The sequence below is a fragment of the Montipora capricornis genome, chromosome 12, assembly GCF_036669925.1.
Source record: "Montipora capricornis isolate CH-2021 chromosome 12, ASM3666992v2, whole genome shotgun sequence".
In the NCBI taxonomy this organism is placed as follows: Eukaryota; Metazoa; Cnidaria; class Anthozoa; order Scleractinia; family Acroporidae; genus Montipora; species Montipora capricornis.
The window spans coordinates 11,523,257-11,546,088 of NC_090894.1; the positions used below are offsets into that span (position 1 = coordinate 11,523,257).

At 39.1% G+C, this 22,832-nt stretch overlaps 2 protein-coding genes across 5 annotated transcripts in view; both read left to right on the forward strand.

Moving 5' to 3' along the window:
* Positions 1 to 21,262, forward strand: part of LOC138026485 (lactadherin-like) — a 60,726-nt gene extending 39,464 nt beyond the window's left edge. For 2 of the 4 annotated variants that reach the window (XM_068873860.1, XM_068873859.1), the window contains exons 2-4: positions 1,592 to 1,960; positions 3,060 to 3,388; positions 4,497 to 5,068. In XM_068873860.1, coding sequence (XP_068729961.1) covers positions 1,594 to 1,960; positions 3,060 to 3,388; positions 4,497 to 4,649 — 849 coding nt within the window. In that variant the 5' untranslated portion in view covers positions 1,592 to 1,593 and the 3' untranslated portion in view covers positions 4,650 to 5,068. Of the gene's footprint in view, positions 1 to 1,591; positions 1,961 to 3,059; positions 3,389 to 4,496; positions 5,069 to 17,514; positions 17,884 to 18,978; positions 19,302 to 20,404 lie in introns of those variants that run through there. The other 2 variants (XM_068873862.1, XM_068873861.1) reach the window with 2 other exon arrangements.
* The window catches only part of LOC138026484 (lactadherin-like), a 67,611-nt gene continuing 56,567 nt past the window's right edge, over positions 11,789 to 22,832 (forward strand). The window contains exon 1 of the mRNA XM_068873857.1: positions 11,789 to 11,880. The gene's annotated coding sequence lies outside the window, so the exon portion shown is untranslated. The remainder of the gene's footprint in view (positions 11,881 to 22,832) is intronic.

Sequence of the window (22,832 nt, forward strand, 5' to 3'; positions counted from 1 at the left end):
TGGTGATGCGTGGATTCACGCTTCGCTTGCCGATTTGTTTTCTCCCTCGCTGGGAGCCTGTTCGCAGGCTACCACCTCCTCTGACAATAATTTCTCTCCTTTGAGGAGGTATATTTCCAGAAGCCATAATTCGTTTACGCAAGACGTAACTAATAAGAAAACAGCCTAGACACACGAAAATACAACTAAAAGGGATTTATTGTGTTATTTCCTCCAGATTTGTACCTAATTTTGTAATATTTCGAGACCATGACGAGATGTTAATTTCACAATAAACAGCAATAAACCTTACGGATCCTCACGCGAGCAAGCTAACCCGAGCAAATTTTATTTCATATTTCACGGTTATTCAAACAAAAACTTACATTTGTCACGTATCAACATTATCCAAATCGATTTCTGATAAATCTGTGTCGAAAAAAGCGTTGATCTCTCTCCAAAATCATTTTTTGGACGTCGAAATAAGTTTCCGCCATACATTTTCTTACAGCGGTTTGCAATGTTTGCCCCTTTGCAATCCCAGAACCCCTTGCGCATAAACAGGGATCCGATTACTGGCAACTCATTCATTGAAGGCATAGCGTTCTCCGTTTTAAACACTCGACAAACAAATACGGTAATTCGATATGTGTTTCGCTCTTCAAGCCTTGTGAAAACAAAGGTCCATTTTTACATCTCGATACGGTCTAATTTTTGACGGTATCACAAAAAGGAACCACGTATTAAAAATGACTAAATTTTACAAAGCTAACGATTCGGGCGTTACTCCCTTGTAATAGGGAGCTTACGAAACGAGGACGACGACGGCTACGAGGACTTCATTTAAAAATAGGAGTTCGCGTTATTCATATCACTACGAAACTATTTCATGTCGTTTAGCGTTAAAAATGTGTAGTAACTGTCGAGGAATTAAACTGGTGTGTGAAGGTTGGAAGCGGAGGGAGAGAACTGAAAATTCATCGTCATGTGCTAACGTCCTCCACAGAACCTTGAATTTGGTCATTTCACGTCGTCATTTAGGAGATGACGGCAAAGAAATGTACCAAAATGTAAAACGCACGTGCAGAGCCATTGTTTTTGCTCACTAAACCTATTGTTTTGTAGCGTCGTCGTTGCTGTCGGCGTCGTCGTTTCGTAAGCTCCCTAATATCTGCTCCGGATGAAGGAACGACCGTAACACTTGAAAATTCCGCAATTTACTTTGTACAATTCGGGTTATACTGCCAAATTCTCATGTTTCAAATCCGTTTCGAGCAGCCATCGGAGAAGCACCAGATGTTCTTTAAAAACTAACACCGTTAGAATTTATAAGAAGAACGTGGGAACCCTACTATAAATTTTCAATTTTTTCTTCTTCAAACATACCATTATCAATCCTAATTAGTTGTTACATATTTTACTTGACGACTCAGAATAAACGCGAAATGACTTCCATAACGTTATGTTTTATATTCAAATGCCGTTCTCTGCTCAAACGCCTTGTGCCGGACTTTGACCGAAGCTTTATGAATCTGAATCAACATTTACTAGCGCCCTGTAATAAAAATACTCTACAATTGTAAGACTTTTAAAATTGTTCTTGTCGACACAGGAATGAATTTTGCCGTGATATCTCTACTCATTCACTTGGTGTTGAGGTCAGACTTTGCGAGTTCTTGCACAGCAACTTACTCCGTGCGGGGACAAGTTCTTCGAAACCACACCATCAAGGCAGAGACCGCAGACAAAATAGAAGATTGTATCTTGCGTTGCATGGCATATCCCGGATGTACGAGTAGTAACTTTTATCGTATAAGCAAACGCTGTGAACTGAGTGACAAGACGCATGCATCTCACCCAGAAGACATGAGCAGCAATCCATATACCATATATATGGTGAACACTTTCCGACCTATACCTTGCAAAACTCAGCTCGATTGTGGTATGGATTTGATATGCACACCGTCTCTGATTTGCGAAGGTATGTCATGCCCAAAAATGAAGTAATATGGACTTTAAGAAATATAGGACGGCAACGTCGACGAAATGTCGCCTTCAAATATAACTTTGCACTATGGTAAGTCTTTCGCGAATCACGTCACGTGATTCAATGTGAGCGAATTATCCTAAAAGTAAATTGATACGAGCGCCGGATTTCAGAGTAAGAATAGTGTGCGGAAGGTTCATTTGTTATGCTCAAGTTGTCGTCGAAGCCTCATTTCATGTCGTTGTTATCTAAAGTACCACAAAAATATGAAATAAAATGGGTGCCTCACGTGCAGCACAATGAATTTGCCTCGCTCAACCAACGATATTGTTATTTTGAGGCTGTTAAACGACTGACTTGATGGACATTAACCGACAGACTGCGTAATGAGCTGAAGTGGATTACAGTAACAATTTGAGAGCCTAATCCATGTGTACGTGATGACGTAATTGTTAAGTACGCTTGGGAAATTTGTGAGGTGTACTTGTAGGCATCTTAACATTTGCGTGGAGTGCTCGGAATCCGATGTAATCTTCGGGAAGGTTAAGCCTATCGGAGTTGTAATCTTAAGAGAATCAAGTCTATGAAGCCTGAGTAAAATACATTTCATTAAATATTCTTGTTCACCAACTGAACTGAAACAACTATACAGGAAGCCTAAAAGACCATTGTCATAAGAAAGTTGCCGCATTATTATGTTTTGTATTTTACCAAGAGGTCTAGAGAACAGGAGAGACAGGTTAACTTTTAAATACGAAACAAAGATTTTCAATGTTGCGGAGCAACATGTTTCGGGAGAAACTCCAGCCTTCCTCAGTGCACGTGTTACATGAGAGGTAAATCTGAATATAAATATCTGACAAATCTTAATGAGTACAAATACAACATAAAAATGTATAAAGCGTGCAAATTACTGAGATAGGCTTGAATAAACAGGCTCAAGTTATTGATTAAGGAAAGGGTTTTCTCACAGGATGTGAGTTCGAGTTCCAGCTGGCGATTGCTTTCACGTAATTGATCATGCTGACACACGCGGCTTTCCAGCTCAAGGTTACCGTGAAGTCGTTAAAATTTTTTATCACTCTAACCACAGAATGCCGCAGTCATCCGCTTGGAATGGAAAGTAGGGCCATACCTAACTCAGCGGTGACGGCTTCTTCAACATGGGGAAGTGAACATGAACCCTGGCAAGCCAGGCTCAACAATGCGGCAAAAAGTCAAAGTACTGGCTCTTGGTCAGCAAGAACAAATGCCGTTGGACAGTGGTTGCAAATTGACCTTGGCAAGGAGACAGTAGTGACAAAAATAGCAACACAGGGGAGGCCTAGTGATTATGCTCTTCAGTGGGTTTCTTCTTACAAAATTCTGTTGAGCTTGGACGAAGCAAACTGGAATGCGTATCGAAGCGATGGTTCTGAAAAGGTAAATGTCGTTTGAAAAAGACTGTCCTCAAGACCATTAGTAGAGAAATAAATAACTTATTCAGGAAAATAAAGAAAAGAAAGTTTAAAATAGAGTAGAAAAAAAGGGACCACTATGATGGCGATTTCGCTGTTTTCAGGTCGTAAAAGGGTTAAACGAAAAACTAAGAGCTGTACATGAGTAGCTCTCACTTACAACATTCTTAACAACTCGCACTTACGCCTCTGTAGTGAAGGAGCGGAAAAGGGGGTGGAGGGGGAAACTGGTAAGGATATAACCATATCACCTTTGGCAGAACAGTGATTCCCACCTTGTTCGTATTTGCCGGCTTGGCCAAATTTCTCAGCCGTATGCTTTTCGCGTTGCCTGTGCATGGGTGGCAATTTCTTAACCGCATGAGAAAAAGACGTCCAAAGTGTTTTCAAATTTCAATCCATTGTTTATCGTTAACTATTTAACTGTGGATGACGAAAAATACTCTCACTTTGTTTATAAGGTTAAGTGATCACAAGACGTTTATACTATTCCTTAATTTTTTTTTCGCGAATTGGAAAGAATTAGTGAATGGCAAAGCAAGCCCCCCGATAAAACTTGTTGTTTCATCTTTACAGCTCGACCACGCATATATAATGGTTCGCTGTGACGTCAGAATCTACCAAAAGACAGACATATTTAAGCAATAGAGGACTTTTTCCGTGTTTGCATAGCGTCATCTAAACACGAGGTGAAGTTGGGAGAATTCGAGACAGTTATGCATACCCAAGACGCAGTCGAGGGTCCAAGACGTAGTCGAGGGTTTGCATAACTGTCGAGAATTCTCCCAACTGCCCCGAGTGTTTAGATGAGGCTATGGAAACACGGAAAAAAGTACTGTATTGCTTTTATATATTATTTCTCAAAGATAAGTCGACAAATGAAGGAAAATGCTGGGTTTTTTTCTTCTAGATTGAAACAGATTTTCTTGATACACGCTCATATTTCCTATCAGCCAATCAAAACGGGCGTCTGACAACAAATGAGAGTGCGCGTACTATCCTAATTATTTTATAAAATAAAGTAGCAGGCCACTACTGGGACATAATTGACATAGCTAAATATTATTTTTCAGGTTTTTAGGGGAAATTCAGACATTGGAACAATTGTCTCGCACAAGTTGGTGCCAAGAATTACGATCAGATATGTTCGCTTTTATGTAATGTCGTGGCATAACCACATATCCATGAGAGTTGAGCTGTATGGCTGTGTTATTAACGGACCATAACTTTTCATTAAATTGTAACCTCACTCTAGTGAACGAAAATCTGTAAATAACCTAGTACTCATTGTATGGAGGTTAAGCCGTGTTCTTTGTCTGTCTTTCGTAAGGATTTAATCAAGTTTTATAGTAGTAAATCGTACGTTATATTATAGAAGTAAATTCTACGTACGTTAAAAGGGGAAGCAGCGCTGGCGCAGTGGTGAGAGCATTTGCCTTTCACCGGATTTGACGTCATATGTGGATTGAGTTTGATGGTTCTTGTTCCGAGAGGTTTTTCTCCGGGTCTGACTCCGGTTTTCCCCTCTCCTTGAAAACCAACCTTTGATTTCATTTGATTTCAGTTTATTTGTAGTCTCCCAAATTAGTAGAGCACTCGGCTAAATAACCTTGAGACTTAAATAAAGTGATTATATTTATTATCATTCTTTCATAACATTTTTCAAATGGCTGAGATGGAACTTGTGTATGATTATTAACCCCGGTGGATGAAATGAAGAGATTATAGTTTTCCGATGATGACCCGAGGATACTCGGAGCACTCGCATTTTTCCGAGTATCCCCAAGTCACCATCGGAAAAAAACAGTATCTTCTCTTCAATATATTTAAAGTGACCCTGTGATCAAAAAATCAGTTCTTATTTTTCTTTGGATTTCGAAACTATGTCAACTAAACCCTATAAGCGAACAAAGTTTTTAGCTTTCATTTCAAGAAGACTCCTGTTTATTTTAACTGGAATTTTCCAATTTAATGGCCCGCCATTACGAACTTTAAGATCTTGACAGAGCTGGATCGAGGAAATGACGTCAAAGGCTTACTAGTTTAACTTGAAGAATTAATATACAACACGGTAGTTTTGGGCTTTCAGACTTTTAAAATCGCGTTTTGCATATATAATTAAGCTGCATTCACACGCTGAAATTTTAAGCTAGTGAACCTTTGACGTCACTTTTCCCTGGATCCAACCCTCTGAGGTCCAATCGGTCACTTTTGAATGTGCGTAATGGCGGACCATGAAATCTGAAACTTACACTCAAAGTAAACGGCCTTTGGATAAAAGTCAAAGTGCAAAATTTAGCCAGGCAGGTGTTAAGCAAACAAACTTTCAAAATCTGGAGAAAAAAACTGAGGAGGTGAATTTTTGATCACAGGGGCACTTAAAATTATCGGTTTTATCTATATAAATTTGCACGTTAAAAATGTTTTCGCGATGGTGTATACCCACTTCAAAAAACTGACTGGCTATCCAGCTTTTATTTAAATAAGAATGTAATTAATTATTATAGTTTTATAATCTATTAGAGTGTTCATCGTGGCTTGTTAAGCCCATGAGTAGGAGCTTTCCTCTCCCATAACCTCCCCTACTAGTCACCTTTTGCGCGTATCTTTCTTTTTCTGGACCACACGAGTCCTTGGGATCTGCGCGCACTGTTTAGAATGGCCAATCAGAATGAAGTTATTATTAAACGAAGACAAAAATAGCAGAAACATTGTATGCAAATTGCTGTAAAATGATGTAAATGTGAGTCTCCTACAGAAGGGTTAGTTCTAAAATTAGACAGATACACGCAAAGTTTGGCCCAGGGATAGAGTGCAGAGTGAGGCTCCTGGTCAGCGGCCTCAGCAAACATTGAATCCTGTTTTCAAGGGAACTCAAAATCATTAGACTCTTTCATGAATGAAATGTATTGTAAAATCTGATTAAATGAAATGAAATTCAAATAGATAACCGAAGATGGTCACACAAAAAAAGACAGCGATCAGGTATGAATCGAAACGCAGATTGAACTTCTCAGTTTTAACGGCAAATTCTTAATTTGGGTCACATGTTGTCTGAGAGCAATAACACAATAACACTTTCGAATCGTGTGACATTTGTTGAGCCCGCGGACCATTGGGACACTGTCTAAGCAGACTATGTAGTTCATGTGTCTCTTAATATAGCGTATCCAGTATTATGAAGAAATACCCCTGCATAAGTTCCCTCGCGCATCCTGGTATACCGCTATATACCCATGTAAAAGCCTATTTTAAACACAATCTAGAGTTTGTAAATCTGTCACAACACTGATAGAGGTGATTGTATGTGACGACGCGTGGGATCTGAAGAGGAAATCGAAGCGTCCCAAATACCCATCAAATCACTCAGGACAACGCAGATAATAGTGGGTGGGTGAACTTTGTTTATGTGGCTGTCCATAAAATGAATTTTCGAAAAGAAACATCGCGATTTGAAGTTTTTATGGAACATTTTCCTCGATCAGTTGAATCGGCCGTTACAACTGTCTCAAAATAACGTGACGTCACGCGCTCTCGCATCCTCAGGGTTGTCTGCCATTTGGTGGGCTCCTGAGAATTCAGAGTGTTCAGCCTTGGTATTTTATTATAACCGTTGACGACTCAATTCGCGTCGAATCTGGAAAAAAACCACACAGGAAGGAAGCGATCCACAATGGCAATAAGGTTAGGCTTTTTATTGAGAGTTTTTTCGTAAAATTATCTTCTCAGGTCTTTTATCGGGATTCCCATGCAAATCCTTATATTTTTGTTGGCTTTACCTCACACTGAGCTTGGGGCGCCTGTGATATAACATTTTCAAGGAGTATCGAATTCGCTTCCAAGGAAAAAATGAAGATTACAACTGGAAAATTATTTGCTTGGTTCCATGATAGGGAGACTGACAAAGCACAGACACAATGCTTCATATCGTCCAATTTTAGTCTCTTTTTGAATTGATTAAAACAAGTTCATTCGTGACAAGTGTGTATAGTTTTTTTAGGCTACTGTTGTGACACTAAAACGATAGCTATCACATGATCATTGGTCTTGTGCGAGTGATATCCGTGGTAGCAACATAGGCCCGCGTTTCGGGCCCGAAAGTTTTTGGGACTTTCCTGGGAAGGATTCGAACCGACGACCTCCGTAACACAGTTGCTTAATTAAAAGCCCGATTAAGCTAATCGTAGATTATTACGGTTTCAAAGATTGACTTATACTTTTGTTTTTCTTTAGCCTAAAATTACATAGTTAAGGGTTTTTTGACGGAGAAAAATTCATACCTCGTTTGGTACGCAATCGCGGATTAGTGTTAATGGACTTTTCAATTTGAACAAGTGGGCTAAATGCTTTTGTCTGTCATAAGAGGAGGCAGTGTGACCGAGTGGCCGAGTGGTTAGGGCCCGTGCCTTGAGATCCAGAGATCCTGGGTTGAAAACCGCGTTCTGACCACTCACTGAATTTGTTTCCGGTAGTACTTGGCTCAATTTCCTGGCGCAGTTGTAAAATAGCCAACTGGTTTGCCTCCCGCCAGTTGGGATTCTTAACAATTGTGTCTAGTCAATGCTCAGAGATATTAGCTACTAGCTGCTCTGAAATCCGAGGGTAAACAAAGTTGCATTATTATTATTATTATTATTATTATTATTATTATTATTATTATTATTATTATTATTATTATTGTAAATACTTTTGTTCTTGGGCCATCGTAGTTTGATCAAAAATAAGACACAAACAGCAGTGATAAACATATTGAACTTTTTCATTTTGATAATGACTTGACGTTTCGTATGTGCTCTACATACATTTTCAAAAGTAACCGTTGAAATTTAAAACAGCTATTTATATATAACAAATCGGATGAGGGGACTGGAACCTAGATTAAGCAAATACTTAACAGTAAAATATATAATAATAATAATTATAATAATAATAAAAACAGAAAAGATTAATAAAGCATCAGCTTTTCACTTCCGACGTTGACGTTGAAAGCTGGCTCAAGTTCTTGAATAAAGAAGGTCTCTTTTATTTTACAATGATAGTCAGTTTTGCCCTTCGCTAAAATATCAAAATGATCCCACTTGATGTTATGTCCAGTGGCCTTGACGTGGTCAGCAATGGCTGAAGTATTGTCATTTTTAGCTAGGGCCTTAAAATGTTCGGTTTTTCTATCGTGAAGCCGCCGTTTAGTTTTACCGATGTAAAAATCATTACAATCCCAACAATTTGCTCTGTAAATAACTCTGGATTGTTGTGAACGATTAATACGGTCCTTGTAAGGAAAGAAAGATTTTATACATCGAGTGCTCTCAAAAACAATCTTAAGGTTAACACAAGAGTAGAATTTGTACACACAAGATTTCAGGCGTTTAGCGACTTGGTTGCTTTGCAAACCTAAGTAGGGAAGTAGGATAACAATATCTTTCTTAGGAACTGTAGACACTGGATCGCTATGCTGATGTTGTCTGTTTTTGTTCAAAACATCGTTGATATGATAGTTGATTATGCCTTGTGGGTAGCCGTTCTGAAGAAGGAGTTTTCGAAGATCAATGAGGGCAGATTGTAGCAAGGAACCAGATGAACAAAGACGGTAGTAGCGATAAGTGAGGGAGCGGATGAGGTTTATTTTGTATTTTCGTGGAGTGAAGGAATCCCATTTCGTGTAGAGACCTGTGAAAGTTTTCTTTCGGTAGATGGATGTCGTGAAAGCGTTGTTTTGATTACGTGTGACAAGAATGTCCAAAAACGGAATTGCATTGTTATGTTCAAATTCAATGGTGAATTTAATATTGCGATGACAGCCGTTCAAATAGTGCAAAAAGTCATTTGCACTGTCTTTGTTGTGGAACATGGTGAATGTGTCATCAACGTAACGATTCCAAAATAAAGGATTAACTTTGGCGTTCAGCAACCACTTTTCTTCAAAAGCACACATAAAAATGTTGGCTAAGACAGGGCCCAATGGTGAACCCATGGCAACACCATCGATTTGGTCGTAGTATTTAGCACATACGAAGTACGTAGTACTTCGTAGTACGTAGTACTTCGTAGTACACATAGTACTACGTAGTACTTCGTAGTACACATACGTAGTATAGAGCACATACGAAACGTCAAGTCATTATCAAAATGAAAAAGTTCAATATGTTTATCACTGCTGTTTGTGTCTTATTATTATTATTATTATTATTATTTCCTATTGGGATAAACTGTTTCAACCAAAACCCGTGGCAGGGATGGCAGACAAGTGAGCGCACTTGCAAGAGCACTTGCCCCCCACAGGAGCCCATGTGGTACATTTATTATGACTCTTGCCCCCCCCCCCCTTCCTCCCACCATGGTGGCCCGGGTGCGACTCCCAGCGTCACATGTGGGTTTTCTATTCTGCTTCGTGCGGTTTTTCTCCGGGTACTCAGGTTTTCCTCTCTCCTCAAAAACCAACCGACGTTCTTAACCCTGTGCAGTGTCCGCCAACAAGTGCCCCGGGCCAGCGCTAAATGAACCATATTCCGGTCATTCCGTTCATTCTGCTATCCATAATCGGGAGCAGAATATTCCGAAAACGGAGTAGGACCCAAAAGAACATGAATACCGTCTATTCCGTGTATTCCTATTTCGGAATCGTACCAAAGGAACGCGCCCTAATTATTGTTCCGTTTTTATTACCGTATCTTGCAAGAGCACTCCAGTGAAACGTGGTCTCGATTATTTATGGATTGGGTGGGGCTCGATGCCCGTCACACCTTTTTTTAGGTCTTTGAAGAGCCAGTCTGAGTTAGGTTGCCTTTTAAACTGTTGTAACGTGCTCCTTACAGTTTTAAGATTTCTGATGGTTTGTTGTACTGCACAAACCTCAATGAGATCAATGTACAACCCAAGTGAAATGCAATGGAACCTCCATTAAGCAGCCACCTATTAAGCGGCCACCCTCTATTAAACGGCCAGTAATCAAAGTCCCGAAATAATTGCAGAATAATATTGTAAATCAAACTTCTATTAGGCGGTCACCTCTATTAAGCGCCCGCGGCCACCTTTTGCCCGTCCCGATGAGAGTTTTCCTAATGTTTTCACCTTTATTACACTTAGTTTGGCCTTTCAGCAGCAGACTTCCTTGCATATTATTTATAAATTAATCATGAACCCGTAATGCAACGTTTTAGGTACAGACATTACCTCCTCTTCAGGTTAAAAATCAACTCAAGAAGGGATTACGTTTTTTCAAACGTTGGCCGTGTAGCACTTACATTTGAAGAGACTTATCTGATTGGAGTGTGACGGTGAAGTGCTAAGTATATACCCCAGATGAACCATGTGAGCGTTAGCCCTACTGATGGAAATGGGCCCACACAAGGACAAAGAAAAAGTCTGACCAGGGTGGGAATTGAACCCACGTAATCCCTCCTTGTACTTCTACATGTTCATTGCCGTGACTTTAACATCGTCAGTTCCCACAACCTGCTCCCGTCTGACCTTGTAGCTCAGTCGGTAGAGCAGCGGTGATCTAACCCGAAGGTCGTGGGTTCAATTCCCACCCTGGTCAGAGTTTTCCCTGTCCTTGTGTCGGCCCATTTCCATCAGTAGGGCTAACGCTCACATGGTTCATCTGGGGAGGATACCTAGCACTTCACATTACATTCTAATCAGTTAAGTCTGTAAAAATCAACTCAGTTTACGCCATAGCTTAGATTGTTCATATTAAGTTGGGAGAACCTTATCTCAACATTTTCAGGAGAATTTGTTTTTTCTAACAGTACTGTATTTTTGTTCGGTATTAGAGCTGTCTTTTATGTAAAAGTTGTCACAAGCCTCTAAAGGTGTTTGTTTTAGAATAAGGTGACGTTTCTACTGAGGATTATGCTAATTTCTGACGAAACTGTATTAAGCGGCCACTGGGCCGGCTAATAGAGGTTTCACTGAAGATCGTACTTAAAGAAAGAATATGCTAATGTCGGCACATGTTTCATGACAAATGATGGGCACTAGCTTGACAGATAGGTATAAAAATGCTTTAATAGTACTTGGGAGTAAGTTGTTAGTTGTTAGCGATTGCTGTTGTTACAGAGGCACATTCGGGGAATAAAGAAGAGTCAACCAAGAGTGTTAGAGTTGATTTCTGTTCCCCCAAAACGTTTTCTCTAACAACATCCGGCTTCAAATCTAATGACACTGGTTTGACACTTTTAAAATGAAATATTAAAGTGCCATTCTCTTTGGACTCCGTCTCATCAGTTGCTGTGAAAGAGAACCTCTTTAAACAGGCTTTCTTACTTCCTCTCATTAATAATTGACTGAAAATAAATCAACATTTTTATACTGTTTTCTTAAAACTGCGAATAGGCAAAAAACATCTGGAAAAACGTTGGCATACAGTTGTTGCCATTTGAGCGGTTCGACAAATCTTCAGATCAGTTTTGTGTAAAAACTTCTCTACCAGGCCTCTCTGTTGCTGATTATAACAAAGTAAGCTGTTTGTTGATTCCTTTTAAGATTTCCTTATACCAACCTGTAAATCGAGAGTACACTTAGAGTTTGTATTTTTTTATAAGTGCTTCCTAGTTCATAATGTGTTTTTACGGCATGCACCATAAAAGATAGGGTTCGTCACATTTTCAGAAAGAGCCGTTTCATCAGTAGTGTATTTTCATCATCGCGGAGTAATTAATCAACTGAGTAACAATCCACTTAAACCCATTCACAGTTTTCCCCGAGTTTTCATCCTGTAATGCGAAAATGTGATGAGTTATTAATTTTTCAGTGGCCGTCTCACCACAACAGAAGTTTGTTGAACTAGCCGGACTATACTCAAAGATCATTAGGTTGTGAATCAATTGGCTGAGTTTTTCAATTTGGGCACCAAGTAATTATCGGTTAATACACGAAATTTAACGTTAAAACTCTTCATTTTGCAACTTTTCGGAGTCCGGTCATTGAACCATCATAAAGCAATGCAAACAAGTGAAATTTATACGGACACAACTATAACATTCATGTAATTTTGTCAGAGGGGATCTGCCTGAACATTTAGGGTAGTAGAATTTCTCCATGAATATAATTTCAAGAATCAAGCAAATGATATTTCTGTTTCAGTTTTCTGGAACACTAAACTGAGTTCATAGATTTTAGATTATCAAGCACAAATTAAAGGCATGTTTGTTCTTTACGAATTCTAAAGGACAGTTTTTTGCGCCCTATTTGACACCGCTCACGGTGGCGATGTCTTGTATTTATTACTGACCAACAAAGCTCGCATCCTAAAAACTACGTTTGAATTTATCCACAAGCTCACCTTCAATAGAGGAAGTTTAATCGATTATAGAAAGAGCTTTCGATGAACATATTTTAAGCGCGGAGAATTCCCTCAAGTAGCACCTTCTGAAGAAGTGCAATTTTGGGGTAATCTCGTACCCAGATCTCCCACGGTCATACTGAAGGAAGATCTGGTAAAGTTCGATTTCGAGCATGCTCAGTGGCAGCGAGGCCCGAAATACGGGCTTTTCTATCACTGCGCATGTTCGTACTCTCTGTGTGATTTTGGATGATTTTGCGGAATAAACATGGATTCGAGAGTATTCTTGAAGAGATTCTTTTGGGTAGAGGACAAGGAAACCTTAAACTTAAGCCGAAACAGAAAGAAGGGCTTCAGGCGATTGTTTTTGAACGGTCGAAATTGTTTAATTGTCGGAGCAACTGCAGAATCACTGAAACGAGCGCTTAGGCTTAATCAATAAACGAGTGTTATTTTCTTCACACGATCTCGTGCAAAGTGTAGTTAGCCAAACCGTAAATTGAAAGCTAAAATGTTAAAGAGGGTTTAGGCCTAACCCTAAAAGAACGCTTAGGCTTAATCAGTAAGCGAGTGCTATTTTCTTCACACAATCTCGTGAAACGTGTAGTTAACCAAACTGTAAATTGAAGCGAAAATGTTAGACCTAATTATCACTGCAACGAGCGCTATTTTCTTGACACGATCTCGTGAGAAATGTACTTAATCTTACCGTAAAATCCACAATTGATCACTACTTAATTCGCGAGTCACGCTTTAAGAACGAAAAATACTGTTTCGAATAAATTAGATTCTTCAACTTGAATTTATTAGCTTCTGCGTACCTCGTAGCAAGCTACGCAGAACTTTATTCGAGTGGCCGGGGATGTGGGGCTTTCGTCGGTACCCATTACACGAACGTCGCAAATTTGTAAAATGATTTTCCTCAACTGTAAATCTTTTCCGGCGTCGGAAAAAACAAAACTCTTCTCCGCACAACTGGCATTTATTCAAAACAGCACATGAACTTGCGAGAACCAAACCTTCACTAAGTGCCCCGCGAAACAAGCCAATCGGAGCGTAGATTGCATTGTCGCAACCTTTTTTTTAGTAGCCAATGAAAAATGGTGTACTGTTGAACTTTACCAGATCTCACATTTCCAGTGACAGAGTTAGATTTGGGTTCGAGATTAATTTTGGGGTTCTCCCAGGGGGAACAAGAGAACGTAGCTAAAATTTTATAAACTAAGGAACAGGGGAACAAAGACATATCTTAGGAAACAAGGGAACTTAAGCCATTTAAGGGATCAAAAAGCTGAAAACAATTTTGGAAGTACTTTCGGGAACAAGGAAACACAAGCAAATCTTTAAAGGAACAAACACCCACCCCCCCCGGACTCAGAGGTCCTCAATTTTAATTAATTCAGTACACTAAATGAAAGAAGGTTAACCGGTTCCTAAGTAATCTTGAGACCATCTTTACCAGAAACGATTCAAGACCATATAACCTTCGAAACTTGGACTTTGATCAGTATTCTAACTTACAATTAGGAGTTTAAGAGAAGACGACAGCTACGACAACGATAACGCCATAGAACAGTTATATGATTGGTTAAAGGTGGACAAATAATCTTGCTGCAGGTGCAGAAAGCATTTTAGCACATATTTTCCGGTACTTTGCATAACAACGGCGTTATGTTATGTTTAAAGCTGGATAGCTTGTGGGCTCGTGCACAAATGAAATCATAAGCCATTTAAGGGATCAAAAAGCTGAAAACAATTTTGGAAGTACTTTCGGGAACAAGGGAACTTAAGCAAATCTTTAAAGGAAAAAACACCCCCTTCCCCCCACCGGAGGTCCTCAATTTTAATTAATTCAATACACGAAATGAAAGAAGGTTAACTGGTTCCTAAGTAATCTTGAGACCATCTTTACCAGAAACGATTCAAGACCATATAACCTTCGAAACTTGGACTTTGATCAGTATTCTAACTTACAATTATATTATTAGCAGTTTAAGAAAAGACAACAGCTACAGCAACGATGACGCCATAGAACAATTATATGATTGGTTAAAGGTGGAAGAATAATCTTGCTGCAAGTGCAACAAGCCTTTTAGCACATATTTTCCGGTACTTTGCATAACAACGGCGTTATGTTATGTTTAACGCTGGATAGCTTGTGGGGTCGTGCACAAATGAAATCATATCAAACAAGAGGCTCTAAGTAGCCTATACTCATGCGCTGCCAGGTTATTTGTACTTTTGTTTACAGTTTAATAATAATAATAATAATAATAATAATAATAATAATGATGATGATGATGATTATGATGATAATAATAATAAATTTATTGTACACCACAAAAAGAGGTATATAGGTGTTACAAGAATCTATTTGAGAGAAGTGGCTCTTTATCATGTGAGTTCATTGACCTATACTTTTCATCTTTATTTAAAAGAGTCTGTTTTTATCGAAGGGTCCATAGACCTGTACTTTTCAAACCAATTTCACGGAAGTTCTTATTTTTTCTGGGTCCATTGGGCTGTAAATTTCTCTCCTCTTTCTTCCACTTTGCTGCAATTTCCGAAGTAGATTTATGCTTTTTTATTATTTGTTTCCTTTCTATATTTGATAATTCACATAAACATCTAAGAAATGCAACCTCATAGTTTGTTTCAAAACAATTAAATTTACTTTGAATAATAGAGCAAAAGAATCTACATTTGAAAATACTTTTGTTACATTTTTTGGTTCAGAACCATTGTATACAAAAACGTGGTAACTCATCTTTTGCCTTGCATATCACTGGAAAACACAAGTTATGCAGTAGCTAGAAATTCACATCAAAAAGCCTGTGCTGCTTTCCTTATTATCCAAAATGGCAGTTTTAAGCTGTTGTTTACTGGGAACCACTTACAAGATAAATTTTTCTGACATCTTGCTCTATGAATAACTTTTACATGGCCATGCAGCGGCCTACGTCTAATTTCTTTAGAAAATCAGAAATAAAAACATATTTTGCTGGAGTAACATTTCTGATAAATTGGTCTTCCATTCTCAATGATACTATCAACTGTTCTCAGAGGTGCAATAGTTACAAGACTTTTGAGGAGGAAAAACAAATAGAATAAAATGACACAGCAGAACATTCTTTGCAAGAACCGTGAAGATAAACATCATTTTAAGTGATCCTAGGGTCTAAAATTTTGGTTTCGAACATATGATGAATGAACAATGCTTCCACTGTTGCTTTACATTTTAATAATGTTAACACATTTTAATCTCATAAGTAACAGATGTTTGTGCACATATATTCTGAAAATGTTGTACCAAATTCATTAATGAATCTATTTCAATTGAAGTACATGTTGCAAATGGGTCCCATACCTAATAAATCTCTGCCATGAGAGGAAAAAATTTTACACCTCCCATTAGGCAGACAGTATATCGCTACTGTGTAAAGTTCAAGTGTTAACATATGTGAAACATTGAAAAGTTGAGCGCGTCTTCGGGCTACAAAAATTGGGGACTTTAAGATCTACGACGCGGTCGTCAACGAGAACACCACGAAACAACTACAATATCATTGGTTAAAAGAGGAAAAATAATCGTGCTGCACGTGCGGCACGCATTTTAGCAGATATTCGTGCGGTGCTCTGCACAACAACGACGTAAAATCACCAAATTTGAGGTTTTGACGACAACGCGAGCGTTCATATGTGAATCTTTCATTCTTTATTTTTGCTCTGAAATCGCTCGTACTAATCTATTTTCGCCCACATTGTGCGACATGAAAGAGATGAAATTATAACAAATAACTGTGCAAAGATATTTTTTGAGGTGGCGTTTTCGTTGACTTGGCCGTCGCAGATCTGAAAGTCCCTAAGGCACTCCATGAGATATCTCGGCCCCGAGGATACCTAAACTTCGAGCCAGGATTCGAGCTAGGATCCGAGCCAGGATTCCAGCCAGGATTCGAGCTAAGATGAGCTTTCTCCGCTATTTATTCTCGAATCTTTCGGTTAGGTTAGGTCTCGAATCGGTTAGGTTAGGTCTATTTAGGTTTGTTCTAGTCTAGTTAGGTCTAGTTAGGGTTAGGGTAGGTCTCGGTTAGGTTAGGTTAGGTCTCGGTTAGGTCTCGAATCCTGGCTCGGATCCTAGCTCGGATACTGGCTCGAATCCTGGCTCGGATCCTGGCTTTATTCTTAGTTTATCTCCTCGGCCCCTTGTTGTAGTCAAAACTGGCCCAGTAATGAAAGAAATGTAGACAGAACAGCAGCTGCACCGCGTGCCATTCACGTAAAACGTAGAATAACGTTGTCACGAAATTTCGTGCTGGCAGCCACGTATTAAAAATGACTAAATTTCACAAAGCTCACGATTCGAGGGTTACCTCTTTGTAATATCTGCTCCAGACGAAGGAATGACCAACAGTTGAAAAGTCCGCATTTTACTTTGTACAATTCGGGTTATCCTGCCAAATTCTCGTGTTTCAAACAGCCATCGGCGAAGCACCAGATGTTCTTTAAAAACTAACGCCTTTAGAATTTATATGAAGAACGTGGGAACCCTACTATAAATTTTCATTTTTCTCTTCTTCAAACACACCATTATCAATCCAAATTAGTTGTTACATATTTTACTTGACCACTCAGAATAATCGCGAAATGACTTCCATAACGCTAAGTTTCATATTCAAATGCCGTTCTCCGCTCAAACGCCGGACTTTGACCTAACCTTTATGAATCTAAATCAAAATTTACTAGCGCCTTGTAATAAAAATACTCTACAATTATGAGACTTTTAAAATTGTTCTTTGTCGACACAGGAATGAATTTTGCCGTGATATCTCTACTCATTTACTTGGTGTTGAGGTCAGAATTTGCGAGTTCTTGCACAGCAACTTACTTCGTGCAGGGACAAGTTCTTCGAAACCACACCATCAAGACAGAGAACGCAGACAAAATAGAAGATTGTATCGTGCGTTGCATGGCATATCCCGGATGTAAAAGCAGCAACTTTTATCGCGTGGACAAAAGCTGTGAACTGAATGACAAGACGCATGCGTCTCACCCAGAAGACATGACACGTGAGCTTTATACAAACTACATGATAAACACTCTGCGATCTATACCTTGCAAAACTCAGCTCGATTGTGGCATGGATTTGATATGCACACCGTTCCTGATTTGCGAAGGTATGTCATGCCCAAAAATGAAGTAATGTGGACTTTAAGATAAATAGGACGGCAATGTTGAAAAATGTCACCTTCAAATATAACTTTGCACTATGGTACGTCTTTCGTGAATAACGTGGTACAATGTGGGCGAATTATCCTAAAAGTAAATTGATACGAACGCCGGATTTCAGATTAACAATAAAGTGTGGAAGGTTCATTTGTTATGCTCAAGTTGTCGTCAAAGCCTCATTTCATGTCGTTGTTATGTAAAGTACCACAAAAATATGAAATAAAATGGGTGCCTCACGTTCAGCACAATTAATTTTCCTCGCTTATTTTGAGGCTCGTTCACCGCCTAATATGTTAAACGACTGACTTGATGGACATGAACCGACAGACCGCGTAATGAGCTGAAGTGGATTAACAATTTGAGAGGCTAATCCATGTGTACGTGATGACGTAATTGTTAGGTTCGCAAGTGCGCTCGGGGAATTTGATGCTTGTCGGCATCTTAATATTTCTGTGGAGTGTTCAGAATCTGATGTAATCTTCGGGAAGGTTTAGGCTATCGGAGTTGTAATCTTAAGAGAATCGATTCTATGAAGCCTGAGTAAAATACACTGATTCCAGTGAATATTCGTACACCAACTGAACTGAAACAACCATACGGGAAGCCTGAAAGACAATTGTCATAAAGAAGTTGTCGCTTTATTATTCTTTGTATTTTACCAAGAGGTCTAGAGAACAGGAGAGACAAGTTAACTTTTAAATACAAAACAACGATTTTCAATGTTGCGGAGCAACATGTTTCGGCAGAAACTCCAGCCTTCCTCAGTGCAAGTGTTACATGAGAGGCAAATCTGAATATAGATATCTGACAAATGTTAATGAGTACAAATACAACACAAAAATGTATAAATCGTGCAAATTACGGAGGTAGGCTTGAATAAACGGGTTGAAGTTGTTGATTAAGGAAAGGGTCTTCTCACAGGATGTGAGTTCGAGTTCCAGCTAGCGATTGCTTTCACGTAATTGATCATGCTGATACACGCGGTTTTCCAGCTCAAGGTTCAACCGTGAAGACCTTAAAATTTGTTATCACTCTAACCACAGAATGCCGCAGTCATCCACTTGGAATGGAAAGTAGGGCCATACCGAACTCAGCGGTGACGGCTTCTTCAACATATGGAAGTAGACATGAGCCCTGGCAAGCCAGGCTCAACAATGCGGCAAAAAGTCAAAGTACTGGCTCTTGGACAGCAGGAACAAGTGCCGTTGGACAGTGGTTGCAAATTGACCTTGGCAAGGAGACAGTATTGACGAAAATAGCCACACAGGGGAGGCCTAGTCATGCTCAGTGGGTATCTTCTTACAAAATTCTGTTGAGCTTGGACGGAGCAAACTGGAATGCGTATCGAAGCGACGGTTCTGTAAAGGTAAATGTCGTTTGAAAAAGACTGTCCTCAAGACCATTAGTATAGAAATAAGTAACTTATTCAGGAAAACATTGGTAGAGGAAAGAAAGTTTAAAATACAGTACTGAGATAAAAAAGGGACCACTACGATGGCGGTTTCGCTGTTTTTAGGTCGTAAAAGGGTCAAACGAAAAACTAAGAACTGTACATGAGTAGCTCACACTTACAACATTACTAACATCCCGCACGTAAGCCTCTGTAGTAAAGGAGCGGAAAAGGGGATGGTGGGGGAAACTGGTAAGGATATAACCATATCACCTTTGGCAGAACAGTGATTCCCACTTTGGTATTTGCCGGCTTGGCCAACTTTCTTAGCCGTATTCTTTTCGCATTGCCTGTGCATGGGTGGCAATTTCTTAACCGGCGCATGTCAAAAAGACGTCCAAAGCGTTTTCAAATTTCAATCCATTGTTTATCGTCAACTATTTAACTGTGGATGACAAAAAAATACTCTCACTTTGTTTAGAAGGTTAAGTGATCACAAGACGTTTATACTATTCCTTAACTTTTTTTTCGCGAATTGGAAAGAATGAGTGAATGACAAAGCAAGCCCCCAATAAAACTTGTTGTTTCATCTTTACAGCTCGACCACGCATATATAGTGGTTCGCTGTGACGTCAGAATCTACCGGAAGACAGACATATTTAAGCAATAGAGGACGTTTTCCGTGTTTCCATAGCCTCATCTAAACACGAGGGGAAGTTGGGAGAATTCGAGACAGTTAAGCATACCCAAGACGCAGTCGAGAGTTTGCATAACTGTCGAGAATTCTCCCAACTGCCCCGAGTGTTTAGATGAGGCTTTGGAAACACGGAAAAAAGTCCTGTATTGCTTTTATATATTATTTCTCAAAGATAAGTCGACAAATGAAGGAAAATGCTGGGTTTTTTTCTTCTAGATTGAAACAGATTTTCTTGATACACGCTCATATTTCTTATCAGCCAATCAAAACGGGCGTCTGACAACCAATGAGAGTACGCGTACTATCCTAGTTATTTTATAAAGGAAAGTAGCAGGGCAGCACTACTGGGACATAATTGACATAGCTAAATATTATTTTTCAGGTTTTTAAGGGAAATTCAGACACAAGAAGAATTGTCTCGCACAAGTTGGTGCCAAGAATTACGAGCAGATATGTTCGATTTTATGTAATGTCGTGGCATATCAGCATATCCATGAGAGTTGAGCTGTATGGCTGTGTTATTAACGGACCATAACTTTTCATTAAATTGCAACCTCACTCTAGTGAACGAAAATCTGGTAAATAACCTACCACTCATTGTATGGAGGTTAAGCCGTGTTCTTTGTCTGTCTTTCGTAAGAATTTAGTCACGTTTTATAGTAGTAAATCGTACGTTATATTATAGAAGTAAATTCTACGTTACAAGGGGAAGCAGCGCTGGCGCAGTGGTGAGAGCATTTGCCTTTCACCGAATTCGACGTCATATGTGGATTGAGTTTGATGGTTCTTTACTCTGCTCCGAGGGGTTTTTCTCCGGGTACTCCGGTTTTCCCCTTGCTCCGAGAGGTTTTTCTCCGGGTCTGACTCCGGTTTTCCCCTCTCCTTGAAAACCAACCTTTGATTTGATTTGTTTTGATTTCAGTTCATTTGTAGTCTCCCAAATTAGTAGAGCACTCGGATAAATAACCTTGAGACTTGAATAAAGTGATTATATTTATTATCATTCTTTCATAACATATTTCAAATGGCTGAGATGGAACTTGTGTATGATTATTAACCCCGGTGGATGAAATGAAGAGATTATAGTTTTCCGATGGTGACCCGAGGATACTCGGAGCACTCGCATTTTTCCGAGTATCCCCAAGTCACCATCGGAAAAAAACAGTATCATCTCTTCACTATATTTAAAGTGCCCCTTTGATCAAAAAATTAACTGTTATTTTTCTTTGGATTTCGAAACTATGTCAACTAAACCCTAAGCGAACAAAGTTTTTAGCTTTCATTTTAAGAAGACTCCTGTTTATTTTAACTGGAATTTTCCAATTTAATGGTCCGCCATTACGAACTTTAAGATCTTGACAGAGCTGGATCGAGGAAATGACGTCAAAGGCTCACTAGTTTAACTTGATGCAATGCGTGCGTACGCCGCAGAATTAATATACAACACGGGAGTTTTTTAAAATCGTGTTTTGCATATATAATTAAGCTGCATTCACACGCTGAAATTTTAAGCTAGTGAGCCTTTGACGTCACGTTTCCCTGGATCCAACCCTCTGAGGTCCAATCGGTCACTTTTGGACGTGAAGAATGGCGGACCATGAAATCTGAAACTTACACTCAAAGTAAACGGCCTTTGGATAAAAGTCAAAGCGCAAAATTTAGCCAGGCAGGTGTTAAGCAAACAAACTTTCAAAATCTGGAGAAAAAACTGAGGAGGTGAATTTTTGATCACAGGGGCACTTAAAATTATCGGTTTTATCTATATAAATTTGCACGTTAAAAATGTTTTCGCGATGGTTTATACCCAATTAAAAAAACTGACTGGCTATCCAGCTTTTATTTAAATAAGAATGTAATTAATTATTATAGTTTTATAATCTATTAGAGTGTTCATCGTGGCTTGTTAAGCCCATGAGTAGGAGCTTTCCTCTCCCATAACCTCCCCTACTAGTCACCTTTTGCGCGTATCTTTATTTTTCTGGACCACACGAGTCCTTGGGATCTGCGCGCACTGTTTAGAATGGCCAATCAGAATGAAGTTATTATTAAACGAAGACAAAAATAGCAAAAACAATGTATGCAAATTGCTGTAAAATGATGTAAATGTGAGTCTCCTACAGAAGGGTTAGTTCTAAAATTAGATAGATACACGCAAAGTTTGGCCCAGGGATAGAGTGTAGAGTGAGGCTCCTGGTCAGCGGCCTCAGCAAACATTGAATCCTGTTTTCAAGGGAACTCAGTATCATTAGACTCTTTCATGAATGAAATGTATTGTAAAATCTGATTTAATTAAATGAAATTCAAATAGATAACCGAAGATGGTCACACAAAAAAAGACAACGATCAGGTATCAATCGAAACGCAGAGTGAACTTCTCAGTTTTAACGGCAAATTCTTAAATTGGGTCACATGTTGTCTGAGAGAAATAACACAAAAACACTTTCGAATCGTGTGACATTTGTTGAGCCCGCGGGCCATTGGGACACTGTTTAAGCAGACTAGTTATGTAGTTCATGTGTCTCTTAATATAGCGTATCCAGTATTATGAAGAAATACCCCTGCATAAGTTCCCTCGCGCTTCCTGGTATACCGCTATATACCCATGTAAAAGCCTATTTTAAACACAATCTAGAGTTTGTAAATCTGTCACAACACTGATAGAGGTAATTAATTTTTGTATAAAACGTAGCTAGTGCCAGCAATGAGTGTCCACTGATTGTTATTTTAACGAAGAAAATCGAACAAGAACTTTGAGATCTGCATCAGATTAGCAGATATTGATTAATAAAACACTTTGTTTTGTTTTCCTT